Raw genomic sequence first — 23,040 nt, 5'->3', positions numbered from 1 at the left:
TGAAATGTTTCGTCACGCAGAAGAAAGTGGTGTGGTGACAACATTTTTTTTTTACTCGATTTCACAGAAGAAAAAAAAGTTTCTCTCCCGAAAAAGTTTTCTCTCCTGAAAAAAAGGTTTTACAGACGAAATATAAAATTCTCTCTTGAAAAAAATGTTTCTCTCCTGGAAAAAAGGTTTTACTCGGTTTCAGAGAAGAAGAAAAAATGTCTCCCCTAAAAAAAGTTTTTTCCTGAAAGTTTTTTTTTCTGAAAGAAATTTTTTTTTTGTTTTTTGTTTTGTTTTCAGGCAAGAAACATTTTCTTCTTCTGTGTAACCAATAAAAGTTATGTTTTCCGACATGTGATACTGAAAAAAAACGTTCTTTCTTCTTTGAAACTGAGTAAAACTTTTTTTTCAGGGGATAAACATTTTCTTATTCTGTGAAACCAATAGAAGTTATGTTTTTCCACGTGTAAAACAAAAAAAAAAAAAAACCTTTTTTCCCCCAGGTAATTGTTATTCTTTTTTCCAGGAAAAAAAGTTTTTGTTAGGTTAGAAATGTATTTTTTTTTTACCTTTTTTATTACCTAAATTATGTTTTCCTCATGTGAAACCAAAAAAGGAAACTAAACTTTTTTTTCAGGAAAAACGTTTCATTTTTACAAAAATTTGGTTCAATGAAATAAAAAAATTGTGTAAAGCATGATATTCCCCCCCCCCCCCCAAAAAAAAAATTGTAAAGGGAAAAATTGGTGTTAAGTATGTATTTTTATTTCAGGAAAAAAAACATTTTTTCTTCTTCTGTGAAACTGAGTTAAAACTTCTTCATAAGTGAGACCAAAGAGAAATGATGTTTTGCCACGTTTGAAACAAAAGAAAACCTTTTATTCCCCCCACAGGAAAAATACTTTTTTTTTCCAAGTTAGAAACTGTTTTCTTCTGTGAAAGCAATAGAACTTATGTTTTCCCACTTGTGAAACCAAAAAAACCCTTTTTTTTACTTCTGTGAAACCAAAAAAAATTCTCTTTCCAGGAAAACTACTTTTTTTTCGCATCAAGGAACTTTTTTTCCAGGATAGAAGCTTTTTTACTACCGTGAAACCCCCGAAAAAAAAGAAAAGAGAAAAAAGAAAAAAAGAAAAAAAAAATTCAGGAGACTTTGCTTTTCCCAAGGGGAAAAAAAGTTTTGTTTTTTTTTGTCTTTTCCCCCAGGAAAAGACCTCTTTTTTTCCCCAGGGAATTTTTTTTTTGGGCAGGACAGAAACTTCTCCTTCTTTGAACTTAATAGAAATTGTGGTTTCCCTTGGTGAAACAAAAAAAAACTTTTTTTCCATGGAAAAAACGTGTATTTGTTCTGGGGGAAAATAAATAAAAAAAATTCAGGAAATTTTTTATTTTATTTTTCCCCAGAAAGAAACCTTTTTTCCGGGTAGAAACTTTTTTTTTACTTCTGTGAAACCAATAGAAGTTATGTTTTCCCATGTGTGAAACCAAAAAAATTTTTTTTTTTCAACTTCTGTGAAACAAAAACAAAAAAAATTTCCATGAAAAAGCCTATCTTTTCACAGGAAAAAAAACAAACTTTTTTCTTCTGTGAGAAAACTTTTTTCCAGGAAAATTTTTTTTTTTTTCAGGTTAGAAATGTATTTTTTAAACCTTTTTTATTACTTTAATTATGTTTTCCTCGTGTGAAACCAAAAAAGGAAAATAAACTTTTTTTTTCAGGAAAAACGTTTCATTTTTACAAAAATTTGGTTCAATGAAATAAAAAAAATTGTGTAAAGCATGATATTAAAAAAAAAAAAAAAAAAAATGGTGTCACGCACCAAATTTGTAAAGGGAAAATTGGTGTTAAGTATGGATTTTTATTTCAGGAAAAAAACTTTTTTTCTTCGTCTGTGAAACTGAGTTAAAGGTTTCTCTCCTGAAAAAAAGGTTTTACTCGGTTTCACAGAAGAAAAAAAAGCTTCTCTCCTGAAAAAATGTTTCTCTCCTGAAAAAAGGTTTTACTCCGTTTCAGAGAAGAAGAAAAAATGTCTCCCCTGAAAAAAGTTTTTTTCTGAAAAAAAAAAACTGTTTTGTTTTTTGCTTTGTTTTCAGGCAAGAAACATTTTCTTCTTCTGTGTAACCAATAAAAAGTTATGTTTTCCGACATGTGATACTGAAAAAAACTTTCTTTCTACTTTGAAACCAAGTAAAACCTTTTTTTCAGGGGAGAAACATTTTTATCTTCTGTGAAACCAATACAAGTTATGTTTACCCACATATGCAACTGAAAAAAAGTTTTTTTCTCTTTGAAACTGAGTAAAACTTTTTTTTTCAGGGGATAAACATTTTCTTATTCTGTGAAACCAATAGAAGTTATGTTTTTTCACGTGTAAAACAAAAAAACCCAACCTTTTTTCCTCAGGTAATTATTATTCTTTTTTCCAGGAAAAAAAAGTTTTTTCTTCTGTGAGAAAACTTTTTTCCCCGGAAAAAAAGTTTTTTTTCAGGTTAGAAATGCCAAAAAAAAAAAAAAATAAAATAAAAAAATGTTGTCACGCACCAAATTTGTAGAGGGAAAAATTGATGTTAAGTATGTATTTTTATTTCAGGAAAAAAACATTTTTTCTTCTTCTGTGAAACTTAGTTAAAACTTCTTCTTCATGAAGTGAGACCAAAGAGAAATTATGTTTTTCCACGTTTGAAACAAAAGAAAACCTTTTATTCCCCCCACAGGAAAAAACTTTTTTTTTTCAGGATAGAAACTTTTTTACTACAATGAAACCCCCAAAAAACCCAAAAACATTTCAGGAAAAAAACTTTTTTTCAGGTTAGAAATGTATTTTTTAAACCTTTTTATTACTTAAATTATGTTTTCCTCGTGTGAAACCAAAAAAGGAAAATCAACTTTTTTTACAGGAAAAACGTTCCATTTTTACAAAAATTTGGTTCAATGAAATAAAAAAATTGTGTAAAGCATGATATTGAGAAAAAAAAAAAAAATGGTGTCACGCACCAAATTTGTAAAGGGAAAAATTGGTGTTAAGTATGGATTTTTATTTCAGGAAAAAAACTTGTTTTCTTCTTCTGTGAAACTGAGTTAAAACTTCTTTTTCATAAGTGAGACCGAAGAGAAATTATGTTTTTCCACGTTTGAAACAAAAGAAAACCTTTTATTCCCTCCAAAGGAAAAAAACTTTTTTTTCAAGTTAGAAACTGTTTTCTTCTGTGAAACCAATAGAACTTATGTTTTTCTTTCCAGGAAAACCACTTATTTTTTTGCATCAAGAAATTTTTTTTTTTTGCAGGATAGAAACTTTTTTACTACCGTGAAATCCCCCAAAAAATAAACATTTCAGGAAACTTTGTTTTTCCTCAGAGAAAAAACTTTTTTTTTTTCAGGAAAAGACCTCTTTTTTCCTAACCTAAAGAAACCAACTTTTTCCCCACAGTAAAAAAAATCTTTTTTTCCAGGTTAGAAACTGTTTTCTTCTGTGAAACCAATAGAACTTATGTTTTCCCATGTGTGAAACCAAAAAAATCTTTTTTTTTCACTTCTGTGAAACAACAACAACAAAAAATTTCCATGAAAAAACTTTTCTTCACAGGAAAAAAATTTTTTCCCCCCAGGAAAAAAAAACACTTTATTTTTCCTCAGGAAAAAAACCCTTTTTCCCCCCCAGTAAAACCGGGAGAAACTCTGACAAACTTTTTCCTTCAGGCAAAAAAAACTTTCAGGAAAAACATTTCATTTCTACAAAAATTTGGTTCAATTGAAAAAAAAAAAAAAAAAAAAAAATATGCGTAAAGCATGATATATATATATATTTTTTAAAAATGGTGTCACATACCAAATTTTTGAAGGAAAAAATTGGTGTCAACCAGGGTTGGATTTTCATCATTTTAGGGGTTCTTTTTCACGGCGCATCAAGGCCAAAGTGTGGGGCAACAGCGGCCGTGGCTGCCGTGAAATTCCCACCCTGGTGTCAAGTTTGAATTTCTTTTCAAGAGTGAAATTTTTTTCCCAGGAGAAAAAAAGTTTTTTTTTCAGGAGAGTAACTTCTTTCTTCTTCCGTGAAACTGGGTTAAAACTTCTTTTTCATGAGTGAAACCAAGAGAAATTATGGTTTTACACGTGTGAGTAAAAAAATAAACCTCTTTCTTTCTTCAGGAAAAAACTTTTTTCTTTTAGGAAAAAGACATTTTTCCCCCCCCCCAGGAAAAAAGAAAAAATGTTTCTTCTCTGAAAACAAGATAAGTTATGTTTTCCCATGTGCGAAACCAACAGAAAGTTCCTTTTTCAGAAAAAAAAAAAAAATTCTTCCAGGAAAAAAGTTTCTTTTCCATGAAAAAAACTTTTTTCCAGGTTAAAATATTTTTTCTTCTTCTTTGAAACCGAGTAAAAACTTTATTATTATTTAAATTATGTTTTCCACCTGTGAAACCAAAAAAGGAAAAAAAAACAACATTTTTTTCTTCAGGAAAAAAAACTTTTTTCTTCTTCAGGAAAAACCTTTCTTTCAGTAAAAACGTTTTATTTTTACAAAACATTGGTTCAATGAAATAAAAAAAAATGCGCAAAGCATGATATTTAAAAAAGAATTGGTGTCACGCACCAAATTTTTAAAGGAAAAACTTGGTGTCAAGTATGAATTTTTTTCAGGAGAGAAACTTTTTCAGGAGAATAACTTTTTTTCTTCTTCTGTGAAACTGAGTTAAAACTTATTTTTCATGAGTGAGACCAAGAGAAATTATGTTTTTCCACGTTTGAAACAAAAAAAAACTTTTTTTCCCCACAGGAAATTTTTTTTTTACAGGCTAGAAAATGTTTTCTTCTGTGAAACCAATAGAACTTATGTTTTCCCACGTGTGAAACAAAAAACCCCCCCCTTTTTTTTTTATTTCTGTGAAACCAAAAATAATTCATTTTTTCCAGGAAATAAACAAGTTTTTTTTCAGGAGAGAAACTTTATTTTTTTCTTCTGTGAAACCGAATAAAAACATTTTTTGTCAGGAGAGAAACATTTTTTTCTTTATAAAAAGTTTGTCTCCTGAAAAAAAATAAAATAAATAAAATGTAGTGTCCCTTATTATAATTTTGTTTTTAAATTTAGTGTCACACATGAAAACTTTTTATAAAAATTTGTCTCACACAAAATTTTTAAAGGGAAAAAAAAAAAAAAAAAAACTGATGTCAAACATGAATTTAAAAAAGAAAAATTGGTGTCACGCATGACATTTGTTGTCCTGCACAGAATTTGGTGTCATGTTTTTTTAAAAACAAAAACTTGGTGTCACGCATGAAATAAAAATAAAAAATAAAAAAAACATTCGTCACACATGAAATTTGTATAAAAAATTTGCTGTCATGCGTGAATTTTTTTTGCAGCAAATAATCCAAAACCCGGTGGAAAAACCTCACAGGCTTTTGGTTGAAGGAACCAGGGAGAACTTCAGGGGGTAACCTTTTAAAAGACATCATCCCTGCAGCACTGTAGAGACGGAGGAGACAGCGTGTGTGTCGACTGTAAAATGTGATGAGGATGTGACGTCATGAGTGAATGAGATGAGTGCAAAGTGTAAAGTCTCACTTGAGGATAAGGTGAATGTGTGTGTGTGTGTGTGTGTGTGTGTGTGTGTGTGTGCGCGTGTGTGTGTTGCTGACCTGTGCCGGTGCATGAGTTTGAAGCTCTCGGGGCTCATGGGGCTGTGGGAGGCCAGGATCCCTCTGGGAGTGTTGGCTCCTGACCCGGCCTTCTCTAAACCAGGCAGACCCTGCAGAGCCACGTAGAAACACTGCTCTGAATATTCACACTGCCCTCATTTGTGTATAAACCTCCAGACTACACGCTGCTCACACACATCCACACACAGTACTGCCGGAGTAATCACAGGAAGCTGCTTTATGTTGTCTGAGACGTAAATATTTAATGTCCCTATAAATTAAATTAGGAGCTAAAAAGGTGAAAAGTTCAGATTGTTAGCGGTGACACACTTCTGTTAGCTAGCAGCATGATAACATCCTCTTTGAAGAAGCTGCTAATTAGCTCTGCTCACTGTGATGATGCTCGCCCTTCAGCATGTTTACAACAGAAGGAATCTGTTCTAGACTCAACATTGGTTCATCATATCATGAAGAATACACAGAATTACGCCTGAACAACAACATGTTTGTGTGTTTTTGTCATTATATTCTCCCCTGAGCTTTGCAGTTTAAAAAGCTTCAGATCTAATGACACAAACGCTGTTTGAGCGAAAGTTTCTCAGCACTCACGTGGCAGAGGCTGCTCCTCATCATCTGGAACTGATCTATCAGCTTCTTGTGAAGGGGACGCATTTCTGGGTGCACCAGCTTCTCGTGCACGGCCAGGCCGACTCCGAGGACGTGAACCTGCGGGAAAATAACAAAACAACATCGGATTAAATTTTCACTGTACATTCCCTGATGTTTAAATCTCTCCTGTACTTAAATTTACGAATATGAAGTGTCAACGACATGTTTCTGATTTCTTGTACATGACAGCACCTGTAGGGCCTCTAGTTCATGTATAGTTCAGGATGTTGAGCGAACACTGAGGTTAAATGATGCCTCACCTGCTCCTGCATCAGATCTTTGAGCTGTGTGATCTTCTCTGTGTCTTCAGGGTGGCTGGTGATGTACTCTTTATCAAAGAACGCCTAGAGACATAGAAAGATTAATATAATCATGAATAAAACAAAGAAACATTTAAAAGTCTCCTGCTATCACAGGTCTGTCTGTCTGAACTACAGGTGTTTATAGAGCTCTTTTAGTCCGACCTCTTGGTATCTGGCGATGCCTCCGTTGACGGCAGCGTCGATGACTCCGTTCAGCGTCATGCTGAGCAGGTTGATGTTGCCGTGCAGCTGCTTGTGTTGGTACTGGCTGATCAGAGTTCGCAGCTCCTGGTTCTTATTCTCCACCACAGAGATGGCGTTTTCTAACGGACTCACCTCCACCTGAGGGGGAGGGAGGTCGACGAGGGAGTCAAAGTGAGAAATACATCGACACAATGAGAGATTTCCTGCTGATGGATTATCTGTAGGTGGTCTGCTCAGTCATGAAATCCCATCATGCTAACTGTTTGCAGCTGCAGGAACATGAAACGCATCACGTCCTGTAAACTGCAGCTTGTCTCCAAGGAAAGGTCCACAAGAAACCGAGTGTGCAGGACAGAAGTTTTAAAAGTCCTACAGATTGAGGTTAGAGAGCAGTGAACATCTCACCGTCACGTTTATTATTAAAGCTGATCTGTCATTAAATATAAGACTCCTTCTTCTCTGACTCACCAGCTCTCTCTTGTCCACCTCAAACCAGCGTGAGATCCCCGGCAGAGGGTGAGTGAGGATCAGCGTCGTCCTCTCGATCCAAAGACTCTGAGACACACAAAACAACGAGCTGTGAGACAAACGTCATCTCAACATGAGACGCACTGAGATCTGTCAGAGCGCTTCAATTCAAAAACTCAGAATGTGTTTAAAGTGATAAAGTGAAGTCATGAAGCATTTTAACTGGTTCAACTTTGTCTATTTTTCTTCTGTTGCAGTCCGACTTCTTCACTTTTAAAGAAGTGTATATAAAGTTTGTGAATATAAATGTGTTGGGCTGATTATTTGACCTGTTTGGCTGATAAATATCCTGTCTGACATCCTTTTCTTGACAGACAGAGAGGCAAACTGCTTTTAAAAAACAGCATGTGAAGAAAGAAATCTTTAAACCAGCTCTGATGAAGTGTCTGAAATTCATTTTGCTCACCTTGAACTCATTGTCTCGGTCTTTTGGTCCTTTGTGGAAGGGTCGGTCGTAACGGAAGCGGCGGACGTTGTTGACACGGTAGAAGCTCTTGATGCGATCAGGGACTCTGTCCATCTGGAGGACGGTGACGCTGTCCGGCACCGGTGTCACTGCGTAGATCTGGAGGTCTGAGCCGAGGACGTCAGAGAAATAACCGGACATATGGAGTGTGTAAACTCTGACTGTGGTAACCATGAACTGACACTTCATGACCCTAAAATCAGTTTGGTCTCTGCAGGAGATGTTACAACCTTAAGACGTGAGTGATGCATTAATATTGAAATAAATCATCTGAACACACACACACACAGATTCTCTGTTTTGCTGAAGGATACACTGAGCATCACACTGCAGGATGGCCTCATCTGGCTGATTGGGGTGCTGCATCGCGATGGCTTGTGGGAATTCTCCCAGCATCCTTTGCTGGAAGGCCTCTAGCCTTTCGTAGTCGTGTCCGCGACAAACAAACTCTTTGTTCTGGCGTGAATAATCAGAACAGAGTGTTTATTGAGGTCATGTTTAATGTTTTTAGTCAGAATATTTGTGAGGAAATCATCAAGAAGTTTACCTCAAGGAAACAATGTTTAAAGGAACACGTCACCCAAAAATGTAAATCCAGTCATCATCTCCTCCTGGTGATATAAAGTCACGTAGTCCACAAAACATTTTTGGATCTTCACAGTAAAACAGAGTTGCAGCGTTCGAAACTTCACCTGACTTTCCATCAGCATGGAGGCATGAGATGATGACTGGATTTACATTCTTTGGGTGAACTGTTCCTTTAACTCGAATCTCATATAAAACCATAGATCATATTTTATATGCAGTACAGCAGCTAACAAGCTACAGAAGTCAGCCATCTATAAGACTAATATCTGTTTAATGACAGATAACGTTAGAGAGAAACCTTCAGGCGGTATATGTGAATTTTTAAGAATTTAAAAGAAGCTAATATTCGACAACAAATCAAAGTATAGCGGTTAAACTCACTCTGAGGAAGAAGGGGAACTTCCTGCCGTAGAACCCGACTCTGAAGAACTCTGGCTCCAGACGCTGCTGCTCCATAATGTTGTCATAATACGCTGCCTCCATTTTCTACAGACACATCGGAGAAGGAAGATGATGATGAGGATGATGAGCTCACATTCACACCGCCTTCTAATATTCATGTTCCCGATGACAGCGGAGGACATCATTCATATTTCAATCGATACATGTGCAGACAGAAGAGACGTGATCGGTGCTCACCCGTATCCAGCTGAGACTCTGGTAGTCGTACAGAGATTCATACTGGAAGGCCAGCTCCCTGCACAGAGGGATACCGAACTCCCAACACTGGACACACACACACACACACACACACACACACACACACACACACACACACACACACACAAAATTAACAGGAATGTTTCCAGCAGCCAATAGAAACCAATAGTGATGTTGTGTTTGTGCAGTAATCAGAATGTTTCAGTGGTGTCATCAAAAATTCAATAAAGCATTGATTCAAAATTAGTGCCGAGGTGTCTTCCTGTACCGGTTCAATGAGACCCGCCTCTTTCTTCATATTCTTATCCCCGTCGTATTTCATATTAATATTGTAATGACAGGTCATCATTTTTGTCGATATGTACAGTCAGCAGTTATTTTTCAGTAGCTTCCAGATAACGTGACCCTTTGATTCAAAAGTGTTTTCCTGTACGGGTTCAATGAGACACGCCTCTTTTTATTGGATCTTAGTCCTCGTCTTATTTTATATTAATGTTGTAAAGGAAAATCTTGAAAAGAAAAGAAAAGTAGGATTTCAATACAAACGCAGCTTCTCTTCCTGCCCGTCGTCACCGACTCCACAACACAGTGAATATCTTCACTGGACTGGTGTTGTGCGTCTGTAGCACTGCTGTCTGTGTGTAGCTGTGCTGGCAGCACCTTCCTACCTTCCCCTTGTTGAAGTAGTGGATGACTTTGCGGCAGAGCCCCTCTTTGCGGTGCCACTCGGTCTGAGCCGGATAATGAAGAAACTCCTTCAGAGGCCGCTCGTCCCAGTGCAGCAGCTCCCAGTACAGCAGCAGAGTGAACGCAGCCTCTGTGGACACGACAGCCCCGTCACACACCTGACAAACTGAGTGTGTGTGTGTGTGTGTGTGTGTGTGTGTGTCTGTGCTGTACCTGTGTAGTTCTCCGCCTGCAGGTGCATATCACACAGTTTGTGGATGTAGCGGATGTACATCTCCTCCTTATTGATCTCTGACTTGTAGAAATTCTGAGAAGATACAAAACACAAACACAAACTTCAACACGTTGCAGTTCTGATCCAAACTAAAGTGTTTGTAACTGTTAAAATAAACTGTAACTGATGAAGAGTCTGCTGGTAAAATCAGCCGGCTGGCGACTGAAGTATCAGCACGACACAAATCTTACCAGGAGATTAACGGTGCAGCCGATCTTCTTGTTCTCCGTCTCGTCTCCTTTCATACAGTCCCTGAAGACAGAACAACAGAACAGAGCAGGTTAATAAACAACAACATTAAGATAAAAGTCCTCTGTAACTCTGAAACACTGAAACCTGCTCTCAGGTTTTCTGTCCATATGTTCAGTCTGTGATGGTCTTTATTTTAACAACATGATTATTGTTTATTAACAGCTCAACCTCGGACTCGTATCATTGTTACTCTGTCAAAGCCTCATGGGAGCTCTGGTTGTTTCATGTAAACAAAACAAGGTCAACAAGGACAAGTCAGACTGTTTTATAATGTACTGTTACTGAAGAGGATGTTACAACCACTTATGTCGTTTAATAAAGTACACATCATACCTGAGAAAAGATATCGTGTTCAAATATTACTTCAAAGTGAAAGTCAGCAATATGAATACAGTAAAAGTATCTGATATTACATGGAATCAAAAGTACAAGCAAAAGTAAATCATACATATATTTACATGTATTTATATACTGTATATTATGGATCAACTGATGATTATCAGATCTAATATTTATCATTTTTCTGATTATTGAAATTAGTTTTTTGAAATTTTTTAATCTGATCAAAGAAATTCAGTCGAGTAAAAAAGTTGACTCAAAAGTTGAGTGGAAGTATAAAGTAGCATAAAATGAAAAATAAATAAGTAAAGTTCCTTAAAATTTTCATACAAACACTAAAGAACATATACAGTATATGGTGTGTGTGTGTGTGTGTGCGTGTGTGTGTCGGCGTGTTTGTGTGTTACCGGTAGTCCAGCAGTCGCTCCATCAGCCGAGTGACGGAGGTAACGAAGGAGATCCCCGTCTCTCTCCACGTCTCCTGCTCGATCTTCTCCAACAGGCTTCAACAAAGATGAGACACAAATCAGACGCCGCACCGAGTTTACAACGTGACGAGAATATAACGTTGTTTACAGCCTCAGCGAACGCAACAACCTCGCAAACAACAGACAAAAAAAACAGGCGAGAAATTCTTGGGCTCCTGGAGCCTCGACCGAGAGCAGGAAACTGGTTTTCACTTTCAGAAAGTTCAAAGAGAAAAAAGAAAGAAGGTATCAGCGTGTACGCCGACATCTTCTGCATCTTACGAGTCGGGAGAATTATTTACAGAAAAGCCTCAGAATTCATCTTCAGATCAAAGTTTGTGATTTCAGAACAAGTTTTTAAAGACTTGAGTGGGAAACCTTCAGTCATCATGAGGACGGGTATGAACGTGTTTTAATCGATGGTACTGTTCTTGCAAAAAGTACACGATCTGTACCAGATACCCGTTTCAGCAGAGTACTCACTCGACTTGTTAACAAAGCTTGTTAACAGACTTGTATGAGGAGATATTGTGCAGATATTTTCTGAGACAGAGTAAAAAACATTGCATGAAGTGATTGTGAGATAAAACAGTCTGAAGAGAAATCATCAATTCATTCTTTGACAATCGAACTCAACACGTTTCAGAAGCCGTCACAGACGACTCGTGTGGTTTGTTGCAGCTCTTGCAGATAAGACGAGATACTCGCTCCACCATCACGCTGACAGAGAATAATTCAATGATTATCTGAAGACAAATACCAGCGTCACATGTTTCCCTGTGTGTAGGTGATGTCATACCTGGGGTAGGGCCCGAACAGCTGGGTTCTAGTCCCGCAGCACAGAGCAAAGCAAGCACACAACAGCAGCGTTAGAGCAGAAGAACTGAGGGTTAATCCTGTCAGAGAGAGGACGACGGGACAGGATGGACAGAGGTTTGAAAACAGAGAGAGGACGACGGGACAGGATGGACAGAGGTTTAAAAACAGAGAGAGGACGACGGGACAGGATGGACAGAGGTTTGAAAACAGAGAGAGGACGACGAGACAGGATGGACAGAGGTTTGAAAACAGAGAGAGGACGACGGGACAGGATGGACAGAGGTTTAAAAACAGAGAGAGGACGACGGGACAGGATGGACAGAGGTTCAAAAACAGAGAGAGGACGACGGGACAGGATGGACAGAGGTTTAAAAACAGAGAGAGGACGACGGGACAGGATGGACAGAGGTTCACAAACAGAGAGAGGACGACGGGACAGGATGGACAGAGGTTTAAAAACAGAGGGACAGAGGGAGAAACACGTTCCTTACAGCAGACTGAAGAGCTCTCTGTAGTTCTCGTCTCCTTTCCCTTCAGAAACCAAACTGTCCAGCTTGTCAATGAGCTCAGCCTCCACCTGAACACACAAACACAGATGAATGATCGGACCGGCCTCCTCTGTTCGAGGTGCTGTTGCTGCTCTGAAGTCGATCGTCTGACCTGTTTGAAGTTTCCGTTCTTGCGTTGCTCCCAGTCCATCATGTCGTGGAAGATGGGGATCATGATGTTTCGTACCTCCACCTGAGGGACCAGCGTCACTCCCAGGAACGGGCCGATCATACCGGGGATGAAATGGATCTTATTCTCACCTACAACCAGCAGACACGAGTCAAATCGTCTTCGGTCAATCAGCCGATAAATCAGTCACACTTCAGTCTGCAGACTAACTGAATTAAACTCTTCTCTGGGTTTTATTGGCGGTTTGCAATCGGCTTGTAGCTGCAGCTGGACTGCAGCGTGGAGCAGGAGATATTAGAGAAGTGTAGAGGAAATCTTACCGAGGTTTTGCCACATACTGAACAGCTCGTAGGTCATCATCACTCTCATGTCACCGTACCTGCAGACACAAAGAGGTGATGCTCATCATGTCACAGTGCAGTCGCTCACTGTGGAGCCGGAGGGTCAAGAGTCTTTAAAACCACAATTCAATTTAACATTAACATTAAACATTTTCTTTCTTTTGACCATCACGTCTGTATTTGTAATGTTCTGCCCTGAAAACTCTCATTTACAGCTGAACAATTCATCTAAATAATCTAAATATTATTAAAATTGCAACACAGCTAAGAGAAACATCCAGATCGCAGACGCTGCAGGTTTTTAGATAAAGATAAAATGTGACCAACAGAGTTAAACTGAAGTGATGACTTCAGCCGCAGCGTCCGTGAGCGACACAAAGACAAACACTGAACTGAAAGTGAATCTTGTTTCCTTGTTGTTTTCGAGTTGACAAACTAAAGCAGAAACATCAGCAGAAACACGCCGTGTCCTCGCGCAGACTGTCACACCTCTGGAGACACGCGTCTCGTCTTGATGTTTTTCTTTCCACCTCTGCACGATTTCTTTCCTGCATCCATTCAAACATCACAGCCCCACGAACTCTGCTGCGTCGTCTCACACGTCTCAATCGTCTCGGGCTGTGATTTGCCTAATTTTCGCGGTTCTTCACTCAACAGGAGCAGGAGGAACTTTGCGCCTGAGGAAGTTGACCGAGTTCGGTGTCTGGGGTCCCCTCGTTCCTGGGAATATTCGGTGGAAAAAGCCTCACAGAGAGGGAGATGAGCTTTCCTGGAGTAAAGAAGTGCTCCTGCAGGATTCATAAAGTAGGTCGCCGAGTTTGCAGCGTCGCTTCACTTCAAAGAGGAAAACGGGTTCTTTCAACTTCTGACTCTCAGCGTTTTAGCTGCACATGACACACGAGTCTGAGGACGACAGTCAGGGGACGGACGCTGGCAGCCACGTTTGTGTTTGTGTTGTTGTGTGTGTCTAATGGCTGTTTGTGCGCTGGATCGTCAGACACTGTGTGTTCAGCTCTTCCTGAATGTTTGTTTGTGTGTGTGTCTCCTCACTTGTCTAAGACCTTCTTCCTCTTCGCAGGACTCAGGTTTTCCAACTGTAAACTGGGCTGGTTGATGTACAGCACCGCCAGGCTGAAGTACGAGTTCCACACCTGCAACAAACAAACAAACAAACAAACAAACAAACAAACACAAACATTACGGAGATATTCAGTGTTTGTTAGGAGTCCATAAATGTGCCGTCAGGGGAGAACATGTTTGGACATCAGGCTTTGTCTGATCAGAGACTCACTCACAGATATTTAGCTGGAACATCTCTGAGCTAATGAATTAAGTCATTTATGATTCATTGTGTGACATTCAGGAGATAAGAAGCAAAACATCTCTCATCTATAAAGAATAATGGTCTGCTGATGTGTGTTATAAGTAGAAATTACAGTAGCTACAGTGTAGAACCATAAAGTAAAGAATCATTTAAACTAATGCAACATATTTAAGCCCGTGCTTTAGTAAAACTTTCCTTTCTGCATACAGCTTCTATTATTCAGTTTCTGACCATCTGAAAGTTAATGTTAAACAAAACACTAAAGCTCCTCTGACTCATGATGACTCACGATTTCTCTGGTGACAAAACAAACAGCCTCGAGCCCCTGAGGAAACTCTCATCTCCACTCTTACACACTCTGCTGCTTCACTCATTGAGGAAGTCGACAGTTCCTGCTCCTCCTGGTGCCGCCTGCAGCCTCCTCCGACTGCAGCTCGGTCGCAGTGAATCTACTGTTATCTGTTCAGTGTTATGTGGGTCAGAGTGATGACAGACTGTTTGATTACCATGTTACCATGACAACCCCCAGGTGCGGTCTGCCACTTACCTTAAAGTCAAAGTCGGCCTCTGTGAAGTTCTTGTGCAGCGCAGGCGACAGGTACTGAGCTGTGGTCAGGATGATGCTGCACACACACACACACACACACACACACACACAGTTGTGTGTCATTTAATCAGTTTCAGTCAGTTTCAGATGTAAACAGTTGACAGACGTGCGTCTGAACCGTCTCACAGATTATTTTGTGTCTTACTTGCTGGTCAGCAGCCTCATGATGTTCCAGTCGCGGGGGAAAATACTGAGCTTCATCAGGTTTCTGAACACGCACAGAATCTTCAGCAAGAACTCCTGAAGGGAGAAACGATGATGATGATGATGATGATGAAAGAGGAGGAGTTAGTGTCAGTTTCTCAAACAAGCTTCAAAACATCATAATTAGGAGCTTTTCTGTAAGTAGTATGGAAAACACACACACACACACACACACACACACACATTTAACGGGGTGACTTATGGTCCCCCGTTCACACGCACGTTCACGCGTTTTTTGCGAACGCACGCATTAACGCTCGCATGAAGATAATTGAACATTTTTGTCACGCGCTCACACGTAGGCGGAAATGACGTGCGCAAACTATGTCTTGCGGAGACTCTGACGTGAAGGCACGTATCGTTCAACGAGCAGCGGGTGCTGTGGGGACCGTGCCAAAGCACCCACAGACGGACCAGTCCTCTGTCTGTGGGTGTCCTCTGAGGACTGGTCCGTCTGCGGGTGCTTTGGCACGGTCAAGATTGGGAACTGCAGCGGCCCCTCCCGGCTGCAGTCAGAGCAGGAGAAGTTCACCCCTCGCGTCCAGACTGCGAGTCACGCATGCGCGAAGCCGCCGCTGGCTGATCCCTTTAAAATTAAAACCGGCAACATTGTTCTGTGAATTAATTCACATTCGGTTAGTTTGCAGGCTGAGCTGGACCCGCACTCCATTGGCCGTGACCGACTCGAGTGCGGCTCTGCCCGGCCACTGCCATGGACGCGTTATGGTCAGCAACAAGTTACAAAAAAAAGAAAGAAAAAAAAGTGTCACCTAACGTTGTTGCTGTCCTCCTTGACAGGAAGAAGCAGCACTCTATTAAAATATTAGAGCTAGCAAATTAATAGTATTAATTAATACAAATTAATAGTATTAATTCGCTATTAGGGTAGAAGAAAGTAAATAAGCAAACTTATTATGTTATGGAAATTTTTGCTTGGGGCCCCAACAGACGCAGCTTCTTGTACGCGTGACATACAATCTGCACGTAACAACGCACACACGCACGCACGCACGCATAACAAAGTTATCATGCATGCACACACACGTTGCTGCGCATCTCTCTAGTTGTTTTGACATCGATATACCTTCATACACACACACACACACGCACACAAACACACACACACACACACACACACACACACACACACACACACACTTACACATATATATGTCCACTACATTTTGCAGGGAAATATTTTACTTTTTACTCCACTACATTATTACATTTTATTAATTTAATTTAATTTAATTGATTGAGTTACATTATTTTTGTAACTCAACTAAGACTAAAGACTAAAAAACCCCACAACATTAAAATTCAGATACTGTACGTCACAGAATAAACAATCATGAAACACTAAAATATCTCCGTGTCCTTCACTGATTTTGAGTAGCGTCAGTTTAATGCCAGAAAACGTAATCTGATTCCTCAGGTGAGACTCTACAGGTGAACATGATAAAAGCTTAAACTTGAGATGAAGCTTGAGATCATCACTTACATAAACACATTAATTTATTCATTTCTTTTGTCACTTTCTGAGTTACAAGTTTAAGAGTAAATATGCAAATGATGCATTATAGGTTTAAAAATGCACTAATTTGCATCAGTTACCAGAACAGATGTCTGAACATCGGAGGAAACAAGGTTCAAAATTCTAGTTTCATTTTGTTGATTTATTGGACTCAAAGGTTTTTAACGAGGCAATCTCGCTTCATCACTCCATAAATCAGAAAATAACAACTGCCATAAAAAAATCAGTTTCTGCCATGAAAAACTGGAAGTTTGTGTGTCTGTGAGGAGCTGATGTGGAGATTTCTGCTCAAAGTCTGACAAAAACACATTTTGAGAAAACAGCCTCTAAAAGATATAAACTGTAAAATTATTTATTTCATCTGATAAATATCACTGTGAAACTTCTGCAGCTGATCACTTCAATTAAGACTAAATTATTTTTTTCATTTCAAGTTTTCTGATATTTTATGTTTAAATATGGAAATTAAGCTTTTTAATTAAATATGAACACAACTGCATAAATGTCCAGAAGAGAAAAATGAATGTGAGTTTTAGACATTTTCTCTCAGCGTCTATAAACGTGGACATGTTTTGGAAAATCTCAAAATGTTTTAACACAATATTTTTATAATGTTTGTCGGACACAAAGGCAGCGGTGGATTGACCCTCAGCCTGGCTGTCATGATGCAGTGATGTGATATATATATATATATATATATATATATATTATACTGTGTTGACATCAGGCTGCTGTACCTTGAGCTCCTCTTTGCTCTGGAAGTTCTCCATCAGGTGTTGGAAGTGAATATCCGTCATCTGGCGGAGGAGGGACAGGAGGCAGGACACGTACTCTCCCTGCCAATAGGAAAGCAGGGGATGGGCATGTGAGCCAATCACATGGAAGCAGTTAGCAGTTAGTGAACAATCAGAGATGATGACAGGAGGCTCTTTCTCAAACCCGACCAGCTGCTTTCACTGCAGAGTGTAAGATGAACCATCATCCACCGACAGCTCGCTCGATCAGCTGTTACATCAGCCTGCTCTATTTTATGTACCGTTGAACGGTCATCAAGAGACTCGGTCTACTTCAGCCTCAAACTGTTTTTACTGCAAGAAAATGTAGCTTTAAATTTAGACGAGCGTAACTAAAAAATGTTTGTGAAGTCGTAAAATGGAGCTTAAATTCATGATCTTTGCTTTGATATCCGGCACTCGAGCTTCTGTTTAGTGGCAGTGGAGGAAGTGAAGTCAACGCCAGTGAAGACTTTTCCACTTCCTCTCCACACGACCTGAACAATAAAACACTCTTGATAAAGCCAATACTAAGTGGAGTCCTCTGAGCGAGCTGTGACGGACAGAGCGAGTGGGGCTGGACTGAGATCGAGCCACAGATGAAATGTAAATGAAAATGGTCGACAGATATGAAATTTGCATATGAAACGTCTGCCTGTACCGAGAGACACAACGACAGCTGACTCAGATATCACACAAGCGGTGTGATACACATTTACTGATAATTAATGGATAGTGAATTAACTAAGATACAAACTGTTATTCTCCATAACTCAACATAAAAAAAACTGAATGCATTCAAGAGAAGAAGATTTAATGACCCGTGCGAACATGCAGAGGGAGAGGAGGAGGAGGAGGATGAAGACTGAGAGGTGTTTTATTAGAGGGCAAACATAAGATGAGAGGAGATGGGTCAGTGACAGGATGGATGAGGGCAGGGCAATATGCACCAAATGGTTATCATCACACCTTTAAAAGGACAGTTCATCACCATTTATATCTTCTTACCTGAGAAGCAGATAAACAGAACTACAGGTAAAAGGAAAAACATGTAGTTTTGATTTTGGGGTGAACTGTCCCTTTAACTTTGAGAAGCTTCCTATGTTGACTGAAGCATTTATAAATCTACTAGTTTTCTACTGTTTGTGTGTTTTTCTTATTTAAACTCTCACATCGTTGCAGATTTAGGTAAATGTGACCGTCGGCGTGAGAACATGAGTCACTCAGTGTCACGATCATATGAAGTAACATTAAAGAATAATATTAAAATACTGCCCAGCCCTGGGGCGGACGCAGAGGTGGATGGATGCAGAGGTGGATGGATGCAGGATGGATGAAGGTGGCGGGGGTGAAGTTGAAGTAGTCGTATTGTTAGTTACTAACAGTGATCTCCGCGGTGCACTGCGGACAGCGTTGACCCCTTACCGCCTCCTGCGATTGGCTCTTGCTCATGATTGACAGCAGGGTCTGCAGGAGGACGTCCAACAGGGACTCCACCATCATCTCCACCTCCTCCTGCACCGACGTGTCCTGGAGGGAGAGAGGGGAGACGGCGTCAGGGGGGAGGAGTGACGAGAAATAAAAATGGTCACGGTCCTCAGAGGATTATTGTGAGATTTTTAAAGTAACATCACTTTGTCAGATTGTACAATTCTTAACAAATTGAGGCAAAAAGACAAATAACCTCAGAATATAAAGTGAATTCAAAGATAAATGACTAATAAAAGAAGCTGAGACCTGACAATGTTTGCCTATTTTCTAGATAAATGCCTGAAATGATTTATTGATTAAAAATATAGCTGGTGATTAATTTCCTTTTAGTCGATTCATCGTTTCAGAGACACTTTCACATTATGGGGTGTAATGAGCACTGCAGCCTCTAGGGGGCACTGTAGGTTCATGGGTCCACTTTCTGTGTGTGTGTGTGTGTGTGTGTGTGTGTGTGTGTGTGTGTGTGCGCGCGTGCGTGTGTGTGTGTTACCAGTGAGCTGGTCTTGATTATAGAGAATATGGAGCTGAGTATTCCCGAGCAGATGAGCAGCTCCTTCTGCTGCCTCAGGTGAAGATGGATGTGATGCAGGACCACAGGAAGCAGGATCCTCCGAGACTCTGGACACACACACACACACACACACACACACACACACACACGCACGCACAAACGCACACACGTATTTCCATAATTAAACTAGAACATGAGCTCTGTGGCTAAAAAGGTGTTAATTGTTTAAGAAAAAATAAGTACTCGAGTACTGTACTTAAGTACATTGTTAATAAAATTTGGCTCAGAAAAGTAACTAGTAACTAAAGATGTAAGTAGCAGAAAATGGAAATAATCGAGTACAAGTCAGGGGCGTTGCTAGGCCTGCAGCTTTACAGGGGCATTGTTCTGTGATCATAAACTGTCAGTGATGAAAAATAGACTCATTCATGAAATTTCATCTGGAATTTTACAGGAGGGCACAGCGCATGTTTACCGGGCACGTGCCCCGGTAAACAGTGTCTGGCTGATCCTGACATGATTTTGAGTCAATTGATCACATGACCTGGAAGCTATTGAGCTAAAATGCTAATATTTACATATAAAAATTAATAAAAAATAATAAAAAATAATAAAAATTAATAAAAAATAATAAAAATTTATAAAAAATATTTAGAGATGTAAAACGTAAAAACAAGAGGCGTATCTCATGCAGCCAGCGTAGTTACATGATCCCAACATGATTTTGAGTCAATTGATCACATGACCTGGAAGCTATTGAGCAAAAATGCTAATATTTACATATAAAAATTAATAAAAAATTATAAAAATTATGAATAGATGTAAAACGTAAAAACAAGAGGCGTACCTCATGCAGCCAGCGTAGTTACATGATCCTGACATGATTTTGAGTTAATTGATCAACAGGCCCGGAAGTTATTGAGCTAACATGATAATATTTACATATAAAAATGATAAAAAAATAATAAAAACTAATAAAAAATATTTAGAGATGTAAAATGTAAAAACAAGAGGTGTATCTCATGCAGCCAGTGTAGTTACATGATCCAAACATGATTTTGAGTCAATTGATCACATGACCTGGAAGCTATTGAGCTAAAATGCTAATATTTACATATAAAAATTAATAAAAAATAATAAAAATAAATAAAAGTTATGAACAGATGTAAAATGTAAAAACAAGAGGCGTATCTCATGCAGCCAGTGTAGTTACATGACCCTGACATGATTTTGAGTCAATTGATCACATGACCTGGAAGCTATTGAGCTAAAATGCTAATATTTACATGTAAAATTAATAAAAAATAATAAAAATAAATAAAAGTTATGAACAGATGTAAAATGTAAAAACAAGAGGCGTATCTCATGCAGCCAGCGTAGTTACATGATCCCAACATGATTTTGAGTCAATTGATCACATGACCTGGTAGCTATTGAGCTAAAATGCTAATATTTACTTATAAAAATTAATAAAAATTAATAAAAATTATGAACAGATGTAAAACGTAAAAACAAGAGGCGTATCTCATGCAGCCAGTGTAGTTACATGATCCCAACATGATTTTGAGTCAATTGATCACATGACCTGGAAGCTATTGAGCAAAAATGCTAATATTTACATATAAAAATTAATAAAAAATTATAAAAATTATGAATAGATGTAAAACGTAAAAACAAGAGGCGTACCTCATGCAGCCAGCGTAGTTACATGATCCTGACATGATTTTGAGTTAATTGATCAACAGGCCCGGAAGTTATTGAGCTAACATGATAATATTTACATATAAAAATGATAAAAAAATAATAAAAACTAATAAAAAATATTTAGAGATGTAAAATGTAAAAACAAGAGGTGTATCTCATGCAGCCAGTGTAGTTACATGATCCAAACATGATTTTGAGTCAATTGATCACATGACCTGGAAGCTATTGAGCTAAAATGCTAATATTTACATGTAAAATTAATAAAAAATAATAAAAATAAATAAAAGTTATGAACAGATGTAAAATGTAAAAACAAGAGGCGTATCTCATGCAGCCAGTGTAGTTACATGACCCTGACATGATTTTGAGTCAATTGATCACATGACCTGGAAGCTATTGAGCTAAAATGCTAATATTTACATGTAAAATTAATAAAAAATAATAAAAATTAATAAAAATTATGAACAGATGTAAAACGTAAAAACAAGAGGTGTATCTCATGCAGCCAGTGTAGTTACATGACCCTGACATGATTTTGAGTCAATTGATCACATGACCTGGAAGCTATTGAGCTAAAATGCTAATATTTACATGTAAAATTAATAAAAAATAATAAAAATAAATAAAAGTTATGAACAGATGTAAAATGTAAAAACAAGAGGCGTATCTCATGCAGCCAGCGTAGTTACATGATCCCAACATGATTTTGAGTCAATTGATCACATGACCTGGTAGCTATTGAGCTAAAATGCTAATATTTACTTATAAAAATTAATAAAAATTAATAAAAATTATGAACAGATGTAAAACGTAAAAACAAGAGGTGTATCTCATGCAGCCAGTGTAGTTACATGATCCCACACTGATTTTGAGTCAATTGATCACATGACCTGGAAGCTATTGAGCTAAAATGCTAATATTTACATGTAAAATTAATAAAAAATAATAAAAATAAATAAAAGTTATGAACAGATGTAAAATGTAAAAACAAGAGGCGTATCTCATGCAGCCAGCGTAGTTACATGATCCTGACCAGGGGTGTTGCTAGGCCTGCAGCTTTACAGGGGCACAGCCCCCCCCCCTCCCCAATGAATGTACATTGTCACAGGAGCTGTCAACTAGGCTAAGATGTGTTTGTGTTTCACCTGGGAAGGAGAAGAGCCTGCTGTCCACCGTCCGGGCGATGGACTGCAGTTTGACCACGTCCATGGACTGTCCGATGTGCACCGTGGACGGCATGCTGCCCAGAGTGCCACGCACAAACTCTGCCACCTCCTGCACCGTGAACATCTGCAGCAGCTCGTCGAAGATCGCCGGGAACGAGTTCAACAGAGCGGCCTGAGGGAGACGAGGGAGGGGAGAGGGTGAGTGACGAGGTGGGAGGAGGACGGCAGGAGGAAGAAGGATGTTAGTGAGAGAAAGAGAAAGAGGAGTTACGAGGTTATTAATGCTAGTTTCTGTGTTGTAGGGAGAGAAAGTGACTTCATTCTGTAATAAGGAGAGCAGAGAGGAGTCAGAGGGAACATGGTGAAAAGCTGTGACCACAGAGCAACAAAACCAAGGTACCAGGATGTTGGAGCTACGTTTTGTCTTCTGGCTTTTGAGCCAAACACTCCGAGTGAAGTGATAAATTGAGAACTGCATTTGGCAACACAGCTGTTCACCAGTTGAAACATTTGATAAAAATCACAGCAGTGTTAAGAGGGAAACAGAGTCTTGGAAAAAGGAAAGAAAGGTTACGTGAGAGAAACGTGAGCGATATTAATACAGAACCGGTCGGACACAAGTGAAGACTCACTGCACAGCAACAGTGTCGGATGAAAGTGAGGACTTTTTTTTAGGACGATTATGACGATGCAGCTGAAAAGATCTTAGTGTTTTGGAGCAAATGTCTTGTTTCAAATGAACAATATTATGCTGAATGTATGAAATGAAAGCTCTTCCTAACGTCAGCAGCAGAGGTGGGAAGTAACGAAGTACAAATAC

The 23,040-nt window shown here is 38.8% G+C and overlaps 1 protein-coding gene across 5 annotated transcripts in view; it reads right to left on the bottom strand.

Annotated features, from left to right (window-relative positions):
• LOC311255343 (dedicator of cytokinesis protein 3-like) overlaps nt 1-23,040 on the bottom strand; it is a 190,590-nt gene that overhangs the window by 11,702 nt on the left and 155,848 nt on the right. The window contains exons 24-47 of one of the 5 annotated variants that reach the window (XM_084349745.1): nt 22,200-22,392; nt 19,330-19,457; nt 18,732-18,878; nt 17,313-17,411; nt 14,983-15,077; nt 14,778-14,853; nt 13,957-14,057; nt 12,886-12,944; nt 12,548-12,696; nt 12,379-12,464; nt 11,868-11,894; nt 11,009-11,104; nt 10,202-10,262; nt 9,950-10,043; nt 9,718-9,866; nt 9,029-9,115; nt 8,771-8,875; nt 8,116-8,257; nt 7,742-7,908; nt 7,276-7,362; nt 6,766-6,945; nt 6,562-6,645; nt 6,242-6,358; nt 5,633-5,763 (exon numbers count right to left, since the gene is read on the bottom strand). In XM_084349745.1, the coding sequence (XP_084205871.1) occupies nt 5,633-5,763; nt 6,242-6,358; nt 6,562-6,645; nt 6,766-6,945; nt 7,276-7,362; nt 7,742-7,908; nt 8,116-8,257; nt 8,771-8,875; nt 9,029-9,115; nt 9,718-9,866; nt 9,950-10,043; nt 10,202-10,262; nt 11,009-11,104; nt 11,868-11,894; nt 12,379-12,464; nt 12,548-12,696; nt 12,886-12,944; nt 13,957-14,057; nt 14,778-14,853; nt 14,983-15,077; nt 17,313-17,411; nt 18,732-18,878; nt 19,330-19,457; nt 22,200-22,392 (2,660 nt within the window). The remainder of the gene's footprint in view (nt 1-5,632; nt 5,764-6,241; nt 6,359-6,561; nt 6,646-6,765; nt 6,946-7,275; nt 7,363-7,741; nt 7,909-8,115; nt 8,258-8,770; nt 8,876-9,028; nt 9,116-9,717; nt 9,867-9,949; nt 10,044-10,201; nt 10,263-11,008; nt 11,105-11,867; nt 11,895-12,378; nt 12,465-12,547; nt 12,697-12,885; nt 12,945-13,956; nt 14,058-14,777; nt 14,854-14,982; nt 15,078-17,312; nt 17,412-18,731; nt 18,879-19,329; nt 19,458-22,199; nt 22,393-23,040) is intronic. The other 4 variants (XM_084349746.1, XM_084349748.1, XM_084349747.1 and 1 more) reach the window with 4 other exon arrangements.

This window comes from Pagrus pagrus, assembly GCF_965226575.1.
Source record: "Pagrus pagrus genome assembly, chromosome: 3".
NCBI classification, from domain to species: domain Eukaryota; kingdom Metazoa; phylum Chordata; class Actinopteri; order Spariformes; family Sparidae; genus Pagrus; species Pagrus pagrus.
Note: the sequence above shows the minus strand (reverse complement) of the source record. Positions and strands in the feature narration are given on the sequence as shown.